The sequence below is a fragment of the Megalobrama amblycephala genome, linkage group LG15, assembly GCF_018812025.1.
Source record: "Megalobrama amblycephala isolate DHTTF-2021 linkage group LG15, ASM1881202v1, whole genome shotgun sequence".
In the NCBI taxonomy this organism is placed as follows: domain Eukaryota; kingdom Metazoa; phylum Chordata; class Actinopteri; order Cypriniformes; family Xenocyprididae; genus Megalobrama; species Megalobrama amblycephala.
Genome location: NC_063058.1, coordinates 29,934,809 through 29,957,681, shown reverse-complemented (window position 1 = coordinate 29,957,681; position 22,873 = coordinate 29,934,809). Strand labels below are relative to the sequence as shown.

At 35.9% G+C, this 22,873-nt stretch overlaps 2 protein-coding genes and 1 long non-coding RNA gene across 4 annotated transcripts in view; 2 read left to right on the top strand and 1 right to left on the bottom strand.

Moving 5' to 3' along the window:
• Positions 1-1,011: 1,011 nt before the first annotated feature.
• Positions 1,012-5,203, bottom strand: ccdc34 (coiled-coil domain containing 34). Its single transcript, XM_048157842.1, is given in 8 exon segments — positions 1,012-1,481; positions 1,558-1,687; positions 1,779-1,937; positions 2,031-2,138; positions 3,076-3,143; positions 3,146-3,204; positions 3,285-3,552; positions 5,060-5,203. Coding segments are annotated over 7 exon segments (987 nt in total). The 5' UTR covers positions 3,545-3,552; positions 5,060-5,203; the 3' UTR covers positions 1,012-1,278.
• Positions 5,204-5,220: 17 nt separating this feature from the next.
• On the top strand, positions 5,221-11,010 carry LOC125246802. The gene is made up of 3 exons (XR_007179967.1): positions 5,221-5,292; positions 9,968-10,171; positions 10,276-11,010. It is a non-coding gene; the product is annotated as an uncharacterized LOC125246802 (long non-coding RNA).
• A 3,542-nt stretch (positions 11,011-14,552) lies between these two features.
• LOC125246800 (cAMP-dependent protein kinase type II-beta regulatory subunit) overlaps positions 14,553-22,873 on the top strand; it is a 20,272-nt gene continuing 11,951 nt past the window's right edge. For both annotated transcript variants that reach the window (XM_048157841.1, XM_048157840.1), the window contains exons 1-6: positions 14,553-15,468; positions 15,930-15,965; positions 19,962-20,014; positions 20,121-20,204; positions 21,389-21,495; positions 21,574-21,727. In XM_048157841.1, the coding sequence (XP_048013798.1) occupies positions 15,207-15,468; positions 15,930-15,965; positions 19,962-20,014; positions 20,121-20,204; positions 21,389-21,495; positions 21,574-21,727 (696 nt within the window). In that variant the 5' untranslated portion in view covers positions 14,553-15,206. The remainder of the gene's footprint in view (positions 15,469-15,929; positions 15,966-19,961; positions 20,015-20,120; positions 20,205-21,388; positions 21,496-21,573; positions 21,728-22,873) is intronic.

The window sequence follows — 22,873 nt, the reverse complement described above, 5'->3', positions numbered from 1 at the left end:
GTTGTGGAAAGACGTCAGTACACAACATTTTTCAAGTTCAAGTCCACAACGTTAATCTGCTAACTCCCCTGACTGCTTTGTTGGACATAACAGCGGATTTGCCGTTATGATTGGTTAGATCGCCTGTCAATCAAAGCCTAGGCTGGCTTGAGGGTGAGTAAAGCTTGGGCTAATTTTCATTTTAAAGTGAACTAATCTTTTAACTTATTTTTGATTATTATTATTTCCTCATATTTTAAATATTTAAGAATAAAAAAGTAAAAATAAAAAATGTAAAAACTTAAGAAATCAATTTATTAATTTAAAAAACAAAAACAACTGGTATTTTCCATATTGACATATTAAATAATTGATTCCTTAATTTTTTTATAAGTAGATCTACTCCATTTTTTAAGCACAAATATTCTACGTAGTCATTTAATAAGTGTAATAAAAATATGCTATGCATGTAAAAGAAATGTGATTTAAAATAGCTGTAAATTAATTCATATTTTAATTAATCAAGGATGCATTAAATTGACAGTAAAGACATGTATAATGTTACAAAAGGTTTCTATTTCTCTTTCTACTCATCAAAGTATCTTGAAAAAAATAATTTTCCCAAAAATAAAACATGAAGCAGCACAACTATTTTGAACATTGATAATCAGAAATGTTTCTTGAGCATCAAATCAGCATATTAGAATGATTTCTGAAGGATCATGTGACACTGAAGACTGGAGTAATGATGCTGAAAATTCAGCTTTGATCACAGGAATAAATGACATTTTAACATATATTCAACTAGAAAACAGTTATTTTAAATTGTAAAAATGTTTCATTTTTTTCCCCTTTATTTCTGATCAAATAAATGCAGCCTTGGTGAGCAGAAGAGACTTTCAAACACATAAAAAAATCATACTGACTCCAAACATTTGAATGGTAGTGTAAGACAAAGAGCTCTTAAAACAGATGGATATGCTAAAATGTTTGGACAGAACCAAATAACTCAAATAATATTGGAAAAATTACTGTATTTCCAAATATCTTTAATTTGGACAAGCAAAATCATCTGTATTTCATATTTAGCTAACATTCAACCAGAACTATACAAGTCAAATTCATAATTGCCAAATGATCAAATCCATCACAATGACATCAGTGAGAAACATCAGTCCTCCTGCTGGATCTTCACTCATGCCAAACGACATCAGTCTTAGATGTTAAACACTTGCTTGACAAAAACGCAGCAAGTCTTCAGAAGAGTCAATACTGGCCTGGGACCAGCAGATGTCAGTGTCACCGTCTCTTACAAGCAAAAGCCACGGTGTCTTTAGGTCTGTATGTGATACAGGGGGTCGACTGGCTTTTAGGCGGTCCTGGCGTTCTCTTACGTGCCGAACTTTTCCTGGGCGTTCTGTCTTGCTGTGGAACGTGAATGGGTTTCCAGGGAATGGGGTTGACGAAGCTCGGAGCTGGATAGTTCACGTTGTTATAGCTGCCTGAAAGGGATAACATGAACACTTTTGAATCTCAATCTTGAATGGATATTTATGTTGGATTTGTACGTTCACTCACCGGCTGAGGATGCTGATGACTGTCGGCTCAGTTTTCCTTTCGTTTTTACACCGGCAAGCCATTCTTTAAAGCTATCCTCCGCCTTTTCTTTGCGCTCCCTCTCTTCCGCTTCTCTTCTGGCTGCATCTTCCTTTTAAAGAGATTGTAAATTCTGTCATCATTCACACTCCCTCACGAAGTTCAACGGGAATAATGTTTTCCAAGCTGCCTAAACATCACACCTTCTCTTTTAGCTTTCTCTCCGTTTCTTCTTGCTTCTTCTTCCGCAGCCACTCCTTATATTTCTCCTGGGCTTTCTTTTCAATCTCAGCACGTCTCTTCTCCTCTTGAAGCTGTTCTTTGCTTTTCTGAAACTCTTTGGACTCTCTCTCTTTCTTTTCCTGAGGACAAAAAGCGTGTGAAGGAGAGCGGAAACATAATATACACAAACTATAAAGTCTCATTTATTAGTGTTCGTTCTGGGAGTTTCACACCTGTTCTCGTTTCATTTGCAGCCACTCTTGAATTTTGAAATCACAGGTAACTTTCTTCTTCTGCTGCTCTTTCTTCTGCTCTTCCTCTTTTTCCTTCAGCGTGAGCTCCTGAAATATAGACCTAAGTGAATGCTTATGGGACCAGGGTTATTATCATTCACTACTATAGATATATGATGAAAACTGTTGATTTAAATATATTTTCACAGACCGAATAATTAACCTCTTAACTGTCACCATCCCAGCGGGACGCTTGCCTTTTTTTGCATCATATATTTCAGTAATCATCATAAATTAGGTATCATTCAAAAGTTTAAAAACTCAGCATTCAGCCTGTGAAAACCGTTTTGAAATTGGACATTGCTTTACTATGGAAACGGTACTTTACATCCTTTTAGCGAGCTCCTCCCCCTAGTGGTCGTTGTCATGTTTCATATTACAAAAATGTATGTAATTTTGACAAAACTCATATCGTCGGAAAGGTCTGAATCTCAAGCTTCCACGTTAGGTGTCTATTTTGTGATATTTGGACAGAGATTTATTAATTTGTTACAGGAGAATGCATCAAAAAATTTCAATGGAATGTGGGTGACACCTGGTGGCTTTTTTTGGTACAACACCTAAACAAAATTTCATGTGAACTTTAATTTTTGTGACAACTTCAAATTTGGAACACAACTTAGACATACGGCTTTGATTTTATATCAATTTTAGAGTAAATGTTATTTTGTAAAATATACATTTTATATAAAATAAAAACTTTTGAGTACAGTACATTTGATTTTTAATAAATTTTAACTTCTATAACTTTTTTGAAGTGCTTTAACTTCAGCAACCATCTGCTTTATTTGCTTATATAACATTATAAACGTCTTTACTGTCTATTTTGATTTTTAATGCATCTTTGCAATATTAATTTCTTCCAAAACACAATCTTTTGAACAGTGGTGTATTTAAAATTAAAATAAAAATGCCCATGTTGCTAAAAAAAAAAAACAGTAGTATTAACATAAAATATACCCATAAACCCATAAAAAAAATTTACCTCCATAGCTTTCTGTTGTTTTCTTATACGCTCCTCTTTAGCTTTATCCACAATCCACTGCTCCCAGCGCTCAGTTTGAAATGCCCGCCGGAAGATCTGTCCTCCAGGCCTGTTGTGTCCACCTCATCCCTGAAAGCATGTCAGATTTGGCATGATACTGCTGTGCTGATTTGTTATATTGACATGTAACTAACTCAACAAACGCTCACCTGGAGGGAGACACTGGTGCGCCATCTTCACTTAACGTGACGGTCATGTTGTGAACGGGCCGAGGCTGATCTGACTCTGGTTCCTCGTCTGAAAGCTCAAAGCTGTCATGATAGATGGGTGACAGCAGAGAGGACGTCGAGTCTCCGGTGGACTCCACGCTCCTGCTGCGCTGCCGGACGCTGCCCGGGACGCTGGCTCTGGATTTGAGCGGGGTGGAGGTCAGACTCTTGGAGGAAGAGGATGGAAAGGCCGACATCATCAGCAAAGCTGAGGATACAAAGAAATACATGTTGAACCGTGCAACCAGGAGATCCCTACAAGAAAGTATTGTGGTGGTACTATGGTACAATGATGATAATACCATAGTACATAGAGATTTATGTATTATTATTGTAGTCTAAAGCAAGGGTTTTCAAACTGGGATTTAAAGGATTAGTTCACTTTCAAATTAAAATTTCCTGATAATTTACTCACACCCATGTCATTTATGTCTTTCTTTCTTCAGTCGAAAAGAAATTAAGGTTTTTGATAAAAACATTCCAGGATTTTTCTCCTTATAGTGGACTTCAATGGAGCCCAAACGGTGGGAAGGTCAAAATTACAGATTCATTGCAGCTTCAAAGCGTTCTACACGATCCCAGACGAGAAATAAGGGTCTTATCTAGAGAAACCATCACTCATTTTCAAAAAAATAAAAATAAAAATACAATTATATACGTTTTAACCATAAATGCTCATCTTGAACTAGCTCTCTTCTTCTTCTTCTCTATTAGAATTCCAGCAGTGTAGACACTGCTAATAAGTGTATTACTGCCCTCCACAGGTCAAAGATTGAACTAATTGTTATATACTTGCACTAGCATATTTAATATGGCAATTTAGTTCAAACTTTGACCTGAGGAGGGCAGTAATACACTTAGCAGCGTTTACACTGCTGGAATTCTAATAGAGAAGAAGAAGAAGAGAGCTAGTAAGCTCGATAAGACCCTTATTTCTCGTCTGGTATCGTTTAAAGCCATTTGAAGCTGCACTGAAACTGTAATTTTGACCTTCAACCATTTGGGGTCCATTGAAGTCAACTATAAGGAGAATAATTCTGGAATGTTTTCATCAAAAACCTTAATTTATTTTCGACTGAAGAAAGAAAGACATGAACATCTTGGATGACATGGGGTTGAGTAAATTATCAGGAAATTTTAATTTGAATGTGAACTTATCCTTTAACCTGAAAGATTAAAATTAATAATTAAAACAACTCTATTAATTAAAATAAATAAATACGATTTATATTAATATAGATTAGATAAGTAAACAACAAAATTTTATTTAAATAAATAACACATTTAACAGTACAGTACTATCGTGAGTACAGAAAAAACTTAATATAACAGCAGATAGTAAATATTTTTCAAATAATACTTCAAACTGGTATAGTATACAATTTAAATTAATATAAATTGGGTCTTTATATATGAAAATACAGCTGCCTTTTAAATGTTGGCATCATATTTCGCTTTCTAAAAGATTGACGCTCTAACGTAGCATGACACATGCCGAAAACATACTATTATGTTCAAAAACAAGGTAAATAGCAGTATTATGTACTTTGGAGTGCAGACTTTTATGGTCCATTTTCTTTGCAAGAGCACGTTTCAAAACTGCCAACTTTCAGTAAACTCAGCTGCTGCAGCCTGTATTTAAATCACAGCTACACGTTTCGACAATACGCTATTAAATTAGATAAATAAGTGTATAATCACTTGAACTAACTCACCATCTGGTCAGTTTAATCGCGAAATATGCCGTTGGATCGGTTTTGTTTTGCTTGAGGTGCTCGAGCGGCTTCTTCCGTCTAGTCCCGCCTCCTTCGCATTAAACCCGCCCCTTTGACATGTCAGTCATTCTAACCGTGAAAACGATTGGTTGGGCAGCTGTAACCAGGCACGCGGATAACGGAAGACTTGTTACCAAGCAACGAGGTGTCGGCGGGAGCGTTAAACAAGACAGGTAGGAAACTCGCTTTAGTTGTTTTACACTTTTTATTGTTTATATATGTCTTCAGAACAACAACATTATTACATGACAATGTAGAAGAAGAAAAAGTCATTAAAAAGTAGAAAAAAGTCAGACAAAACAAAGTTCAAAGGTTCATACTTCAATACTTAAGGAAAACACATCAGATTTAAGGCCCGTTCACACCAAAGGCGATACTATAGTTTTATAGTTTTAATAATCGTTCTTTAATAGTTGTGAAACCCACATTACAGGCTAATGACAAATAGGAAATATACAGTTAAAATATTTTCAGAGCCATTTTGTCCATGCACAGCGCGCACTTTAAACAGAAAGTTCTCGTCCGTTAAAGGATTAGTCCACTTTTAAATAAACTTTTCCTGGTAATTTACTCACCCCCATGTCATCCAAGATGTTCATGTCTTTCTTTCGTCAGTCGAAAAGAAATTAATGTTTTTGAGGAAAACATTCCAGGATTTTTCTCCATAGTGGACTTCACTGGAACTAAATGGTTGAAGGTCAAAATTACAGTTTCAGTGCAGCTTCAAAGGGCTTTAAATGATACCAGACGAGGAATAAGGGTCTTAACTAGAGAAACGATTGGTCATTTAAAAAAAAAAATACAACTGTTTATGCTTTATAAACACAAAATATCGCCTTGAACGTACTTCCCGTTTCCGCATTCGGCGCCGCATTCGTTCCGTAAGTAGAATAGGGAAGGTGTAGGACATTCAGCCTAAGCGCTTTGAAGAATGCGGAAATGGGAAGTACGTTCAAGGCGATATTTTGTGTTTATGAAGCATAAACGGTTGTATTTTTTTAGAAAATGACCGATCGTTTCTCTAGATAAGACCCTTATTCCTTGTCTGGTATCATTTAAAGCCCTTTGAAGCTGCACTGAAACTACAATTTGGACCTTCAACCTGTTGGTAGACGTTGAAATCCACTATATGGAGAAAAATGTTTTCATCAAAAACCTTAATTTCTTTTTGACTCACGAAAGAAAGACATAAACATCTTGGATGACATGGGGGTGAGTAAATTATCAGGAAAAGTTTATTTAAAAGTGGACTAATCCTTTAATTCTCCAAAATAAGACACAAAATAAGACACATATATTTTAAGATACTGGCTAGATGAAAATAGATATAGGGGTTGTTTTGACACCCTTAGGGGAATTTTGCAGATCTTACATTATCACATGTCAGCAGAAATAGAAATGGACATATTTTGATACAAAAGTACATCGAGTTCAAATGAGCAACTAATTCTGAAAACACTATCGCTTCTGCAGTACTTGGCAGATGTCCAATATCTAACAGCAAACGTGTCAACATGACCTGTCACATTGGAACACTTTAAAGAACAATTGAATATAATAAGCATCTCTTAAAGATAAAAGAAGAATAACCATAAAGGGTACAATAAAGAGTAAATACTTGAAAATATGATGAGGATTAATATATGGAGTAGGAGTACATGAATATATGAAATCAAAAGTAATATTGATAAATCATAAGCCATAAATGATTAACATAAAATATGAATAAAATGCATGAATAAGAATATTGACCATTTTGGATCCACCAAAACGGATGAAGAAACTTTGCTTCATTTATTTTATCATTCAGATACATTCCCTTTGGGCGAATTGAATTGGTTATTTATCTCCTTTTATTTAAAAGTGATTTAAACATTTATCTCTAATTTCTTTGTTTTGCATTGCATTTGTTTGTATTCAAAACAACAAATTTATTAACACTTTGCTTATGTCTTTCTTCCTGAGATTTTCTATACTGTAAAATATATTTTACTCATAAATAATAATAATAATAATAGAAGAAAAATAACAAATTAGTCCCCAGTCTAGCCCCCCCTCCCTTCATTTAATGATTTGTGTATTTCAATAAAGAGCAGTTTCTTCTTTGCAACATATATATATAAAAAAACTTGCATATATTAATGGATAATTTAATAACCATATTATTCTGGCACTAAAATATAGTTCTTTTTTTATCTTCTGTCACAGTTAAAACACTATATAACAATTACATTTTTAATTAGCATACTCTATAGGCTACTCATTTATAGATTATGATACATTTATTAATTTTTTAGCTCATCAGTCCATCCATCCAAGAAACTACAATGGGGTCCATCTAAGATGTGCATGATCAATGTCACTTAGAAATAAAATCTATAATATTTACAATCTAATATGCACAAACTATAATATTAAACTATAATAGTTTTTTTTTTCTTTTTTTAAAATTCTAAAACAATTTGGATTTATTTTCAGAATTAATGAAAAACAACATTGGATTTTTAATGCAAACTCATTGTGGGCCCAACCCCAGGTCTATGCTAGTCATACTGTAGTTATATGATAATCCCGTGTGCGTCTGTTCCTGCACACTACTTTAACAAAAAACACTGCAGAGATGATGCATAGCAACACAAAGCCCATCAGAGAAGCAAACACAATGTAGAAAGTGTCCAAATGAGGAGTCATATATGTTAACTGCACCCTACGATTGAAACACGAGCCTCTGAAAATGCCGTTCATCCCCCAAGCCTTACACCAATACGAGCCGCCGTCCTGAATCGAAAGCTCTGATATGGTAATGTAATTGGGGTTGGATGCATTGAGCCGATCTGTCATGTTCTCATTTACAAAGGCGCCTTGAGTGTCGACAAGCAGATGTTTTGAGCTTTGATTGTACTCCCTGTACCACTGTACTCTGAGAGATTCTGTCCTATTGAAAGCACACATCAAATCAGCACTGTCACCCAAAGAAAATGTCATCTTGATGGGCTCGAGATTGGAACAAACAAAAATGTTGAGCTCATTAACTATCTTAGATTCTGTTGTACAGATGTATAGTCCAGTGTGGTTCAGAAAGAGGTGATGAATGAACAAAGAGTAATTACCAGTCTGTGTTCCGTTCAATGTTTCATATTCCTCAATCTTTCCAACAAAACTAAATCCAATGGGAGTTACCCAAACTAAAGTCTCTAGTGTGGAATCTTTAATTACACAGGGCAAAGTGACACTTTCTCCTGGGACGAGGAAAATGGCCTGTTTTTCGATGTCCAGTTCGATCTGCTTGTAGTTTTGGCATTGGTTTTCACTCCAAAACAAACAACTGTAAATTCCACTGTCAACAAAAGAGATGTCTGAGAAACGAATTAAAGAGCCATCATTCAGGACTTCCATTCTGCTCTGAAGTGAATCTGGAATAAACTCCAGAGATACGCTGGTATCCAGAATCTTCGTACTCGTCCACCTGAGATGCGCTGTGTTTAAACTCTGCAACACTTGAAGAGTTTCTCCACGACTGGAATTGAACCTCTGACAGGAGATTTCTGCTGTGTCACCATGAAGAAAAGACATTCTCCTGGTTTCCTCCTTCTGAGCACAAAATATCACATGAAAGTGGGGTTTTTCCATAAGCAGCCCATTCTTCCAGCATTCAGAGAAATACTCTTCATTTTCTGAAAAATAAATAACGTAGTATTCACTGGTGATATTTTGTTCGGTGAATCTGAAGGTGTAATTGCTCACAAGCCGAGACTTGTCCTGATTTAACCTATAAAAAGTAATGTTTGCAACTTCATCCCTGCAGGTGATCTTAAGCAGAGCCGGTTTATCCTTGGTTTCGATCACATAGAGAGGTTCTTGTGTGAGAAACAGGCTTGAGTTTATATGGAGCATCAATAAAAAGCAAACCGTCACCAACATCGCCAACTTCTCAGTGTAGGAGTTACACTTTCTGAGAGCCTTATCATTAAGTTAAGAAGATATTGCAACATTTCCTCTCAAAACATTACAAAAAAATTATAAAGTGGTTTGCAGATCTAAGATGATTTATGCTGGTGTCCCTGCTGACAAGTGCTCTTAAAAAATAAAGGTTCTTTATCTATGGTTCAATGAAGAACCTTTTAACATCCATGCGTTTCTAAAATAAAGGTTCCAAAAGGGTTTTCACAGCAATACCATTTAAAGGATTAGTCCACTTTTAAATTAAAATTTCCTGATAATTTACTCACCCCCATGTCATCCAAGATGTTCATGTCTTTCTTTCTTCAATCGAAAAGAAATGAAGGTTTTTGATGAAAACATTCCAGGATTTTTCTCCTTATAGTGGACTTCAATTGCCTCCAGACGGTTGAAGGTCAAAATTACAGTTTCAGTGCAGCTTCAAAGGGCTTTAAACGAGACCAGACGAGGAAAAAGAGTCTTATCTAGTGAAACGATCGGCCATTTTCTAAGAAAATACAACTGTATATGCTTTATAAACACAAATGATCGACTTGCACATGCTTCCACTTTACGTATTATTCAAAAAGCTTACGCTGTATTTTGAGACACCATGAAATATTTTAAAAAATATATTAAGATATCACTTATAGTGCATTTGAACCCCTAGTGTACTACAAGTGGTAACTAAATAAATTTTTTAAATACAGAGATAGTATATTAAAAGCACATTTTAGTTCAAATTTCATGCTGTCTCAAAATAGCACAGTTAAGTACACTTAGATGTTCTTAAGATTATCTTAATTAGTACTAAAGAAGAATTTTTAGTATATTAAGTATAAAATTAGTGTGCGAAAATAGAGCACTTTAAGTACATTATAGAAGTGTACTTTTTTTTCACCTGGGCAGGTCGAGACCTGGCTTCAACAAAACTCATCTGCTCCATAGTCTCTGGTGGAGGAACTGGGTCACTGAGACGCATTTTCCACCTGGACTCCTTTTTGGGTCACATCACCCTCCCGACCAACGCTGACTACGAGGACACGCGAACACACGGTGGTCATCAGAGTGGTTGACGGGGATCCTGTTAGACCTCGATCTGCTACCACTACAGTTAATCATTTAACGTGGTTTACCACTTTTCTAGAGAGCATTTGATCAGACAAACATTTGGGTGCAAAATGAGTCTCTGATCTTGTTCTCTTTTTCTTTTACAGGTCACTATTAATATCACAGAAGCAAATGATGAGCCTCCACTATGTTGGCCCAATAAGACAAATCTAATAGTTCCCATTGATCTTTGTGTTGGATCAAACATCCAAGGTTTGACCCTTCACTGCACAGATAAGGCCTTCAATCATCTTCACAATCTTCAGTACAGCAGAGTTGCATATTTAAGATCAATGTTTTGAACAGCAAACAATCTCAAAGTACAGATCTGTAGAGGAGAGTTTTAGGACTGTAATGGGCTGCCTGATATTATTGAGAAATTATACTTACCCTGTTTGATATATCAGTTTTTACTAGACAAGAATGAGAAAAAATCTCCAGTAATCTCATATGTGTCTCCTCTTGGGAAAATCAAATGATCTGGGCTGCTATCCATATTCATTTTATAGCTCTATACTCTCACTGTATGTCAACTATTGACTCCCAAGACATTTAGGAGACATTTGATACTTAAATAAGACATAAATGAGATCTCTATTAAATCATCTGAGCTATAAAAACATTGTCTCGGAAGGAAATATGAGCTGAACACTTTGGTTATGCACTCAAATGCAGCAACATCACAGTCATGTGGTTTTGTGAGTTAGCAAACTTCACTATGATCATATTTCACATTTTCACACTAGCTCAACATCCTAGTAACCACCCAGAACAACTTGGCAGCAAGTTTTGCATGTGCAAACCACACAACATCTACAGGTGCTGGTCATATAATTAGAATATCATGAAAAAGTTCATTTTTTTATTGTAAATTATTTTTAAAAATGAAACTTTCATATATTCTAGATTCCCTACATGTAAAGTAAAACATTTCAAAAGTTTTTTTTTTTTTTTTTTTAAATTTTGATGATTAGAGCGTACAGCTCATGAAAGTCCAAAATCCAGTATCTCAAAATATTAGAATATTTCCTGAGATCAATCAAAAAATGGATTTTCAAAAATTCAAGTTCTTTAAAGTATGTTCATTTGTACACTCAATACTTGGTTGGCAGCACATATTACAGCAAATGACTTGCTCTAGCACAAATTACAGCATCAGTGAAGTGTGGCATGGAAGTGATCAGCCTGTGGCACTGTTGAGGCACTATTGAGCCTTCAGATCATCTGTATATTGTTGGATCGACTGTTTCTCATCTTTCTCTTGAAAATATCCCATAGATTCAGGGGTCAGGCATGTTGGCTGGCCAATAAAACACAGTAATATCATGGTCAGCAAACCACTTGGAAGTGTTTTTTGCACTGTGAGCAGGTTCTAAAGTCCTGCTGGAAAAGGAAATCAGCATCTCCATAAAGCTTGTCAGCAGATGGAAGCATAAAGTGCTCCAAAATCTCCTGGAAGATGGCTGCATTGACTTTGCACTTGATAAAACACAATGGACCAACACCAGCAGACGTCACGGCCCCCCCAAATCATTACTAACTTCAGAAACTTCCCACTAGACTTCAAGCAGCTTGGATTCTGTGCCTCTCCAGTCTTCCTTCAGACTCTGGGACCATGATTTCAACATGAAATGCTAAATTTACTTTTATCTGAAAAGAGGACTTTCGACCACTGTTCACTGTCCCGTTCTTTTTCTCCTTAGCCCAGGTAAGATGCTTCTGACGTTGTTTCTGTTTCAGAAGTGGCTTGGTAGTCCTTTTCCTGAAGATGTCCGAGTGTGGTGGCTCTTGATGCGCTGACTCCGGCTTCATTCGACTCATTGTGAAGCTCTCCCAAGTGTTTGAATCGGCTTTACTCAAGCTTGTGGTCATCCCTGTTGCTTGTGCACCTTTGCCTACCCAATTTCTTCCTTCTAGTCAACTTTTCATTTAATATGCTTTGATACATCACTCTATAAACAGCCACCCCATTCAGTAATGACTTTCTGTGACTTACTCTCTTTGTGGAGGGTGTCAATGATTGTCTCCTGGACCATGCCAAGTCAGCAGTCTTCCCCATTAGTGTGGTTTCAAAGAACAAGAGATACCCGAATTATACTGTAGGGATGGTCATTTAATGAAACTCAAATGTAAATATTCTAATATTTTGAGATACTGGATTTTGGACTTTCATTAGTTGTACGCTCTAATCAACAAATTAAAAAAAAAAAACTTTACATGTAGGGAATCTAGTATAAATGAAAGTTTCATTTTAAAAAAAAAAAATTTACAATAAAAAAATGAACTTTTTTACGATATTCGAATTATATGACCAGCACCTGTATCTTATCATTTTCTCCTCACAGCCAAGAATCACATCAGTATAATATATGTTTGATGTAGAGAACTGTTACATGTGGTTCATTGTTGCTTTATGTGCGCTCCTTCTGCTCGGCATGCTGGGACACCTGCTGTACAGGTGCTGTAAACACCTCGCCGCTAACGACTGCAGCTGCTGTGATGCCAAACCAATGTGAGTGCATCATCAAAATGATTTATTCTTACTCAATATGTCTTTATTTTTAAGCCACTATTTTAAAGTCATTTTTTTTCTGCATTTTTGTCATAAAAATTAATATGACATATAAAATGCACCAAAATGTTTTTTTTGTGGGTATTTTTAAACTTACAGCACTCACGACAAAGTAGGTATGAAAAATTATACAAAATTAATAAGGATTTAATATCCTCAACAATAATAATAATTATTATTATATAAATATAATTAGATATATGTAATTTTGATGGTTTATTAATATAATTATATTTCTTTATGCTTAACAGCTCCATTAAAGAAGGAAATATTATTGGTAAGATAATTAAGGGAATAGTTCACTCACAAAAAAAAAAATTAAATACATAAAATTATCATAAAATTCAATCATTTACTCACCCTTACGTTCTTCCAAAACAAAATTTGGAAGAATTATCAAACTGTTCTTTTCCAGTATACAGCAAGCAGGGCCTGTCGAGGACCAAAAAAAACAAAAAAAATGGATGAAAAAAGCAACAAAACTAGTACATATGACTTTCACAATACAATTTATGATGTTATTCACTCTCAATCTTTCAAATCTCATTTGCATTTCGCTGCACTGTTAGACTACTACTGGATGAGAACAAAACTTAAAACTGAATTAAGCTGAATAATGACACTATTGTCTTCTCTAGAGCTGCTTTACAGCTGAATCCAATGACTTTTCTCTTTGTGGCACCTTCAACTCTTATCAGATATCAAGACATTCATGAGTGTCTGTCCTCCCAGTGACCAGCAGATGGTAGTCTAGCTGTTAGCTGTACAGTTGCTCCTCTTAGATCATCTCAATTAAGTTGCAAAAACATAAACATGAATTACAGTGCTGAAATTTTAATATTCTATTCTCTTGTCTATTCTGTTCTGTTCTCTGGCTAGGATACATTATGACAGAGGTGGAACACAACATAGTTAGAGAGAGAGGAGAGACCTCGTACCTTTATATAACAACAATCTAATTGTTCCCAGAAGGTCAAACTCTGATACTCTCCGATTTTAATATGTATTCAAGCTTAATAATCTCAACATAATCAGCTCATATTTGTCGTCAAAACGGGATTAACCAGCAACCCACTTAGTCTAATTCTGCCCGAGGTGTCTGTTTATCCATTAACTTAATTATATTTGAAAGCGTCACTCCAAAGAGATGCAAAACTAAATATATATTTTACAGATGCAAGACCATGCAGAAGATGGTTTAAGATAAAATGTTGGATATGATACAGTTTTATGTACAGTGATGATACTGTGTGTATATATATATATAGGCTATTAGAGGAGACTGGGGCTAGTTGTCACATAGAAGAGTGGGTCTTAAGTCAAACGCCTGAAACTGAATTGCCAAAAATCTCAGTTGAACTATATGTTATCATAAAAGTCAGGATGGGGTATGTTGGATATTGTAATTTTATACTTTTTTTTATTCCTGATGGCGAAAATGAGGGTTTAATTGTTGTACCTTTTCCATTTAGCAATTTCCTAAGTAATTTATAGTAAATACTATAGTTGTTTTTGAACCATACTATAGGATATATTATAGTATTTACAACACTTTGTTAATGAATGCTACAGCATACTGTAGTATCAATTATATTGAACTGACAAACTGTAATAAATACTGTAGTATACTTTAGTTTTTACTACAGTAAACTGCAGTGTATATTGTAGTATAATATACCCTATAGTTGTAGAAAACTTAGTACAGTATTGGGTAAAGTATTTTTTTTAATATATATTACTATAGTTGTTATATTTCCACAGCAACTATAAAATTACCACAACAAGTTAATTCAATTACTTTACTATAGTATGGTTCAAAAACACTATAGTATTTACTATAGTATGGGTAGTACATATAAAAGTCAACACATGTTCAATGGAAATGTTAAATGTTTTCATTTTCTAGTCAAAACGTTAAGGTGATTTTAAATTAATCTTGATAAATATAGGCTATTTTAATAAGAAAGGGTGTGACAACTAGCCCCGGTCTCCTCCACCATGGTTCTGAATGATTTACACATGCTATTTGCATACACGATTTCAAAGCATAGCTATTATAGTAATACTTGAAGCATGAAAAGCATGAAATCTTAAAAACATCTCACTGGCTCTTTAAGTGCTCGCGTTGCGTTCTAGTGCGTCGCGTCCGCGTTCCTCCTGCGCAAATCCCGGGATGCTGGTTGCCATGGTTTCCCGCATCACATGCGCGGCTTTCCTGTAGCCAGCAGCGCAAGAAGAAAAAAAAAAATGCCAGCTCTTGAAATCCCTGCCATTTTTACGCCCGCAAATTAGAGGACACGGTCGGACACGAGAGGAAACGGACGCAGATGGTGGAATAGTGAGAAATCCGTCGCGTTCCCTCTGACGCGTTTGCGGGTCATTCTTCTCAGCTGACGCGGCGAAACGGGACCGACTGTTGTACGCGCAAGATCGGGCCGAATTTTGCGCACATTTCATCGTCAGGAAATGAGTATAGAAATCCCCGAGGGCTTGACGGAGCTTCTGCAGAGCTTTACCGTGGAGGTCCTGAGGAACCAGCCGGGGGATCTGCTGGAGTTCGCCCTGCAGTACTTCACGCGCCTCAAGGAGAACGAGACCCGCGGCGGCGCGTTCGGCAATGAGCACAATTCAGCCGCGCGAGCGGGGAAAGCCGTCAACTTCATCGAGGAGGCCATGCAGATCGACTCCGAAAACGGAGAGGAAGATGACGACGATGAAGAATTCGTAGGTAATGCATTCGTTCTTCCTTCATTGTGACAACTAGGACGCTGCGTCCATCACATCCTTCACATCAGTGCATGTTTAATGCCTCGCAACATGGTCCACACTGGCTGAATCGGTGATCTTTTGTTCAGTGCTGCTAATGCATGATCACACATCTGCATTTTGCTTCAAAAATGAGTGGTCAGCTCACTGCAGAAGGGCTTGGAACAAAGACCAGGCTTAAATTATGATTTGAATGTTCGTTCTCAAGCTCTGCTTATTATTCATAGGCCCTTGTGCATTAGGACACAATACTGGCATGATGTGTACAGTGCACAAAGGCCTTATATATGTGACTGTATTTTTTTGATTTGTGTCATAATTAGGCTTTTAGCCATTACTGTGGCATCTTGAATTAAATATTTTATATTAACATTCGATTTAATTGTAATGCACCATGAGCAGTTTTTTTTTCTTTCCTTTCAGCTCCAGTTATCAACAGATTTGTCCGGAGAGCTTCTGGTAAGTTCTTGGCAATGTGTGTGTATGAGCCTAAATTATATTCGAATTCAGAAATTTGATGTCGGCTCCTATTTTAGGTGCATTTGAATTCATTATCGAACAAAATTATGTAAACTCAATCTGGACACTATTCATAATGTTTTCATTCATCATGTCAAGTGCATCAGAAATCACCTTTGCTTAAAGGGATAGTTCACCTAAAAATGAAAATTATCCCATGATTTACCCTCAAGCCATTCTAGATGTCAGACGAACACAATCGGAGATAAATTATGAAATATCCTGGCTCTCCTGGTGCATCCATTCATTATAAAATTAATCCATCCAACTCCATAGGGTTAATAAAGGCCTTCTGAAGCGAAGTGATTGGTTTTTGTAAGAAAAATATCCATATTTAAAACTCAATCAGCTATAATATCTAGCTTCCGATAGACGGTCTACGCAAATTGACTTACTCCAAAAGTGTAACCTCTGACGCGATGCATGAAGTAGTGATGAAGCACAGAAGATAGAGCAAAACAAAACACCAGTCACAAATTAGAAGTCTAAAACAAGCATTTTTAATGAGAAATGTCGGAGGTTTTCAACGTGAGAAGAACTTGAGTTAGTTGCTCAGCCCTGTTTGTTTGAACCGTGAGAGACGTCTAAGCTTACGATACTCCTACATCCATCATACGTCGAGTCAGAGTTCACTCTTTCGCCGTAACGCGACTAGTTAGATTAATATATAAATATGGATATTTTTCTTACAAAAACTCATCGCTTCACTTCAGAAGGCCTTTATTAGTCCTGTGGACTACTTTTATGATGCACTTTTTTGGGCTTCAAAATCTTGCCCCCCATTATAAAGCTTGGAAGAGCCAGGATATTTTTTAATATAACTCCGATTGTGTTCGCCTCAAAGAAAATAGTCATATACACCTAGGATGGCTTGAAGGTGAGTAAATCATTTTTGGGTGAACTATCCCTTTAAGAGCTTTCAATGAAGCTTCATATTGTTGTTAATATAGTAGTGATCTGTTGTTTTGCAGATTTGGTGGCCAAGAGAGAATCAACTTATTAGTAATTTGTTGAAGATATCCATTATGGATCATGTAACTCTGGTTAATAAGCCTGTGTTTGTGGTTTGAGTGCCTTTTGTCTTGTTATTGTTAACATATTATTACTTCTTAACTGCTCTCAGAGCAAATGAGAGGGTTTTAATGGTTTAATTGACCAGCATTGTTTGCAGAAAGAAAGCGTTTCAGATGCTGTTAAGTCTCTCGTGGATCGCTCAAAGCCACAAGTGAGGATGGATGGAGGGATTTTAATGTGTTGTGGTTTGAGACGGGAGTGAAATAGGAAATAAAGCCAGTTTGTGGTGGGGGAAAGTAGGATTTTGGTGGTCAAATAAAAAGAAATGTGCTTATAATGGCCGAAAAATGACATACTTATTACTTATAGATAGATAGATAGATAGATAGATAGATAGATAGACAGATGTGGATCTTCCTCAGATATCTGTCAGGAACTTTACTGTGATGGAAAAAGGTTTCTATAAAACTAAACCTAGTTCTGTTATTTGTAACAATTAATCAGGAGAGTCTCAAAGTGTTAAACTTTCTTCCTCGTCTGGTTTATTTCATGTCAGGTTTGCCTTTAGTAGAATATGAGCTCTGTTCTCTATCTGTGACTGAAAACAGCTCCGATCACACCAGATGTGATCAAGAAGGACGTGAAATGAAGACTTATAGCGCTGTTCAAAAGTTTGGGGTCAGGAAGATTTTTTTTTTTTACGAAATTAATACTTTTATTCAGCAAGGATACATTAAATTGATCAAAAATGACAGTAAAGACATTTATTCTATTTCAAATAAACGCTGTTCTTTTGAACTTTCTATTTATCAAAAAATCCTGGGAGGGAAAAAATTATACAAATATTTCCAAAAAAATATGAAGCATCACAACTGTTTTCAACATTAATTTCTTGAGCAGCAAATCATCATATTAGAATGATTTCTGAAGGATCATGTGACACTGAAGACTGGAGTAATGATGCTGAAAATTCAGCTTTGATCACAGGAATAAATGACATTTTACAATATAATCAGATAGAAAACAGTTATTTTAAATTGTAATAATATTTCACTGTCTTTACTGTATTTTTGATCAAATAAAAGCAGCCTTGGTGAGCAGAAGAGACTTCTTTCAAAACATTAAAAATCTTACAGACCCCAAACTGTATATGTTGTATATAGAGAACAACGAGAACCCATTGCAAGACAAAATACTTGTGACCAATATTTCTGTGATTTTCTAGTGCATCAGGTGAGCTGAATCATCTAAAATATTAGGATATATGCCCTGGATTGATGTACACAATAGCCTGAAACATCTAGAGCTGATCAATCTAGACGGTTCCTGTAGGGTTCCTGGCCCTGAAACTTCAGGTCCCTCTTGTCTGCGAGTGGAGTATCGATCTAGACGGTGGAGTTCCTGGTCTTGTCATCTCTGTGTTGGTATTTATAGTAGGAATACTGGGGGCGTGTGGGAGAGGAGAGCAGCCGATCCTCTCATCTCTCGCTGCATGTGTAACACAGACAGAGAAAAGCAGATTTCCATCAAACTTTTCTTAAATATGAAGGTTCTTTATTGGCATTGATGGTCCCATGAAGATCCTTTAACATCCATGGAATCTTTCAAATGCATAAAAGGTTCTTTATAATGAAAAAAGATTCTTTCGATTATTTAAATGTTCTTCACACTAAGAAAAAAATGGATCTGTTTAGAATTTTCACTGAAAGGTTCTTTTTGGAATCTTTGGAACCCCAATGTTTCTTTTGTTTACTGTCTGGTGTTCTGTAACACATGATGTTTCAGAGAAGATAGTACGATACAATTGACCCTTCGCCGGGAGTTTGATTGACAAGCGATCTAACCAATCATAACGCTGAATCCGCCATTTTGTCCGACAAATCAGTCAGGGGTTAGAAGATTAACCTTGGTGGACTTGAACTTGAAAAATGGTGTGTATTGACGTCTTTCTGCATTTGAAACAACATTCCTTCTGATGTTCATTCATGTTTATTTGATGCTATAAATGAACTAGTAGGAAGAGATGAGCTGAGGAGCTACAGCGATCTGTCACGACACATTAAAGAGCCACAAAACAGTTTTTATTGTTCGAATTTCTTAAAAAATTACACAATTTGAAAGCTGGGACTTTGTTTAATATCATAAGTAACCTGCTCTGTCTTGTCTGTCGATGTGTTGTCAGTGTCCTCTTTGCTCCGCGATGTATTTTTCACGGCTTGTCGGACAAAGCAACAGTAACTAAGGGGGGCGGGTCTTTGCGAAGGGTCAAATGCAGTATTTAAAATGTATTAATAAAAAATAGAGTACATCCAAACATGGGGGAAATGGCAGGCAGAAACATCCACAAATGACAACACCAGACACTGAACAAGGGAATCATTGGGGAATAAAACCAGAGGATAAGGAGATGCTGACTAGGAACAGGTGAGGGTAATCAATCACTATGGCAACAAAGAAGGGTAACTATAGAAACAAAGTAAAACGGGAACTAAACAGAAAATACACTTCAAAATAAAAGTCCAAATAACAAAAATAAGAAACACAAAACCAGGGAACATCTAACAGTGGAAAATCCACTAAAAAACCTTCTTCTGTAACTCTTAAATTGCACTAGGTTTGTAAAACAGCAGCTTGGACGATCAGCTAAACATCTCCTTTTGTGTTTGACTAAAGAAAGGAAGTTATTAAGCTTCAGAATGACATAAGGATGAAAAAATTATGTCTTTATTTTCATTTTTATGTGTTTTAAGCATTTAGATAAACCAATGTTTGAAAGTAGACATTAAGATTCTCATAAAATAGGTTGTTTCTGTTTTAACAGGTTGCACAAAGCGCAGTATTTTAATTGCGCAGTAATGCGTTGTCTAGACAGGTTGTTTTAATCCTGCTTCCGATTAACTGCGTTTATTCCTCTCTGGACAGTTTGTGCGGAGGCGTACAACCCTGATGAGGATGAAGAGGAGAGAGAACCCAGGGTGAGTGGCCTCTCAAACGTGCTATTGAAATGAGAGCTTTTCCTCTTTTATGCTTTTCTGTGGCATCTGCTGCCCAGCTTCCCACAATGCATTGCTGTGCACTCAGGTCACTCACCCCAAAACAGACGAGCAGAGACAGAGACTACAGGAAGCCTGCAAAGACATCCTGCTGTTCAAAAATCTGGACCAGGTAAGATGATGAACACTGCATAAGATTTGCCATTTTCTTCAATTTAACAGCATGGTTTGGTTAACATGGATGGGTTGTTGTTTAGTTACTGCTAGAAAAAAATATTGCTAAAATATTAAAAGATGATATAAAAAATTGAAAAATTGTCACAAAAAATTCCAAATATTGTATTGTATTGCAAAATAGTGGCTCATTATGAGTATTATAAAACAGATAAAACAGAATATCCAAAAATTAAACTGTCATTATTTACTGGCCTTGTTGATTCAAATCAGTGTTATTTTAATATTATTATATACTATTATAGTTTTTTATTAATATTTTGAATTAGAATTTTTTTCATTTTTCATTTTTTATTTTACTTTTAGTTTTATAAAAATGACAAAAGCATATAAAATGAGTACAAATTTATTTTAATATATTATTTCAGTTAGTTTTTCCAAATAACATTTATATTTTATTTTATTTCACCTTTATTTATTGAAATAGTTTTAGGTAATGATAATAACCCTGTTCCAAATCTGAAATCATTTTTTATTCATGGTTTCAATTAGTTTTTATTTATTTTCCATTTTCATTTTCATTTTTTGTATTTTTTTGTTTGTTTTTGTAACCTATATATATATATATTATGTGTCTATGTCTTTTAATATGTTTTATTAATATTTATTTCAGTTTTAGTTATTTTAGTACTTCAAGTTAAACTGAATGAAAATAGAAATGCTGCCTTGGCAACTGCTAAATAAAAAGATTAAGTTTTTATTAGTGCTGTCAAATCGATTAATCGTGATTAATTGCATCTAACATAAAGTTTGTAAATATATAATGTGTGTGTATATATAAAAATATATATCTATATATACATATACTTACACACACACACATATATATATTTACAAACATTTGTTAGATGCGATTAATCATGATTAATCGATTTGACAGCACTAGTTTTTATAAATATTTCAGTTCAAGGTTATTTTAATTCAAGTAACAACATGTTTTTATGGTTTTAATTTTGGTTAACTATAATAACCCTGGGAACAAACCCAAATGTATGCATTTGCTCACCTGAAATCTGTTAAATATCTCCGTTTATATTTGATGGAAGAAATAACGATGACAGAAGAGTCAATTAGGTGAACGCTCCCTTTAACACAGGAATATTTCGCTCTCTGAATGAACAGGAGCAGATATCCCAAGTCTTGGATGCCATGTTTGAGAAGGTAGTGGTGACAGGAGAGCACATCATTGATCAAGATGACGATGGCGACAACTTCTACGTCATTGAGAGGTATATTGGATTCATCTCTGCATCGTAATGCTGCTGTTTAAACCTGTCAGACGTCGATATCTTGTGTTTGTCATACAGGGGAATGTTTGACATCGTGCTGAAAGCGGAAGGCACCACGCGGACCGTGGGGTCTTATGACAACCGTGGGAGTTTTGGAGAGCTGGCCCTCATGTACAACACGCCAAGGGCCGCCACCATCATCGCTACCTCACCTGGAGCCCTGTGGTGCCTCGTGAGTGATTTCTGTCATCATTAACTCTCGTGGCGGTCCAAAGCCGTATGACTCGCTTTCTTCTGTTGAACACAATAGAAGATCATTTAAGAATTAAGTGAATTAAGTGCAATTAAAGAGCAAATTCTGATCGGTTTTGCGCAAAAAATCACCATGAAATCAAAATTGACAATTCTTATTTTTTATAGAATATTGCAGTATTTATTATAATTTATCCATACACATTATTATTTTTAAAATTCATGTTCCTCGTAATCTTGAATAACTTACCCTCCCTTTTGCAGCGACTTCTCTTCTCTGATGACGAGGGCGGGGCAACCTGTCACTCACATGAGATCCACCAATAGCGAACCACAACCATCCAATCAATTCCACATGAACAAAATCAAGCCCCGCCCTACATTTGTTCTTGTTTGAGAAGCAGTTTCTCTCAGATATACGTCACAATAGAGAAGAAACGACTAGTGCAACTTCCGTTTCATGTTGACTTTAAGCAATTTTACAGTAAAATCACATGCTAAATACCTTGTTTTCTTCTCCAAGAACATTTCATGTGTGCATTGTGTTTTAGCGCCCCCTGCTTTTCATAGAAAGTATTGAAATTACAGGACTCTCCACCTTTTTCCTAACAAGCATGCATTTTAGATTATGGGAGGCACTTCCGGTTTGTGGACGTTCCACTTAAAAAGACTGACACCAAAAATTTCAAATCATGCACTAAAAATAATCCTTATCCGTCAGTTTGACTGAATGAGCTGTAAAATTTCATTCATGTTTTATTTTCAGACGTCAGGAGAATAATGAAACGCTTCCATCAATGTCGACTCCGGTTTGAACAATGTAAGGCTGAACACGTTACTGAAAATCCTCATTTTGGCTGCGTGAGATTCTCCAGCTTTGTTGTTGTTGAGCTGTTAAAGCTCCGCCCTCTTCTGGAAAGGGGGCGGGAGCAGCAGCTCATTTGCATTTAAAGGAACACACACAAAAAAACCCGGCATGTTTTTGCTCACAAATTTGACAAGCTATAATAAATGATCTGTGGGGTATTTTGAGCTGAAACTTCACAGACACATTCTGGAGACACCAGAGACTTATATTACATCTTGTGAAAAGGGGCATTTCCTTTAACGGAAGTCATTCCCATAA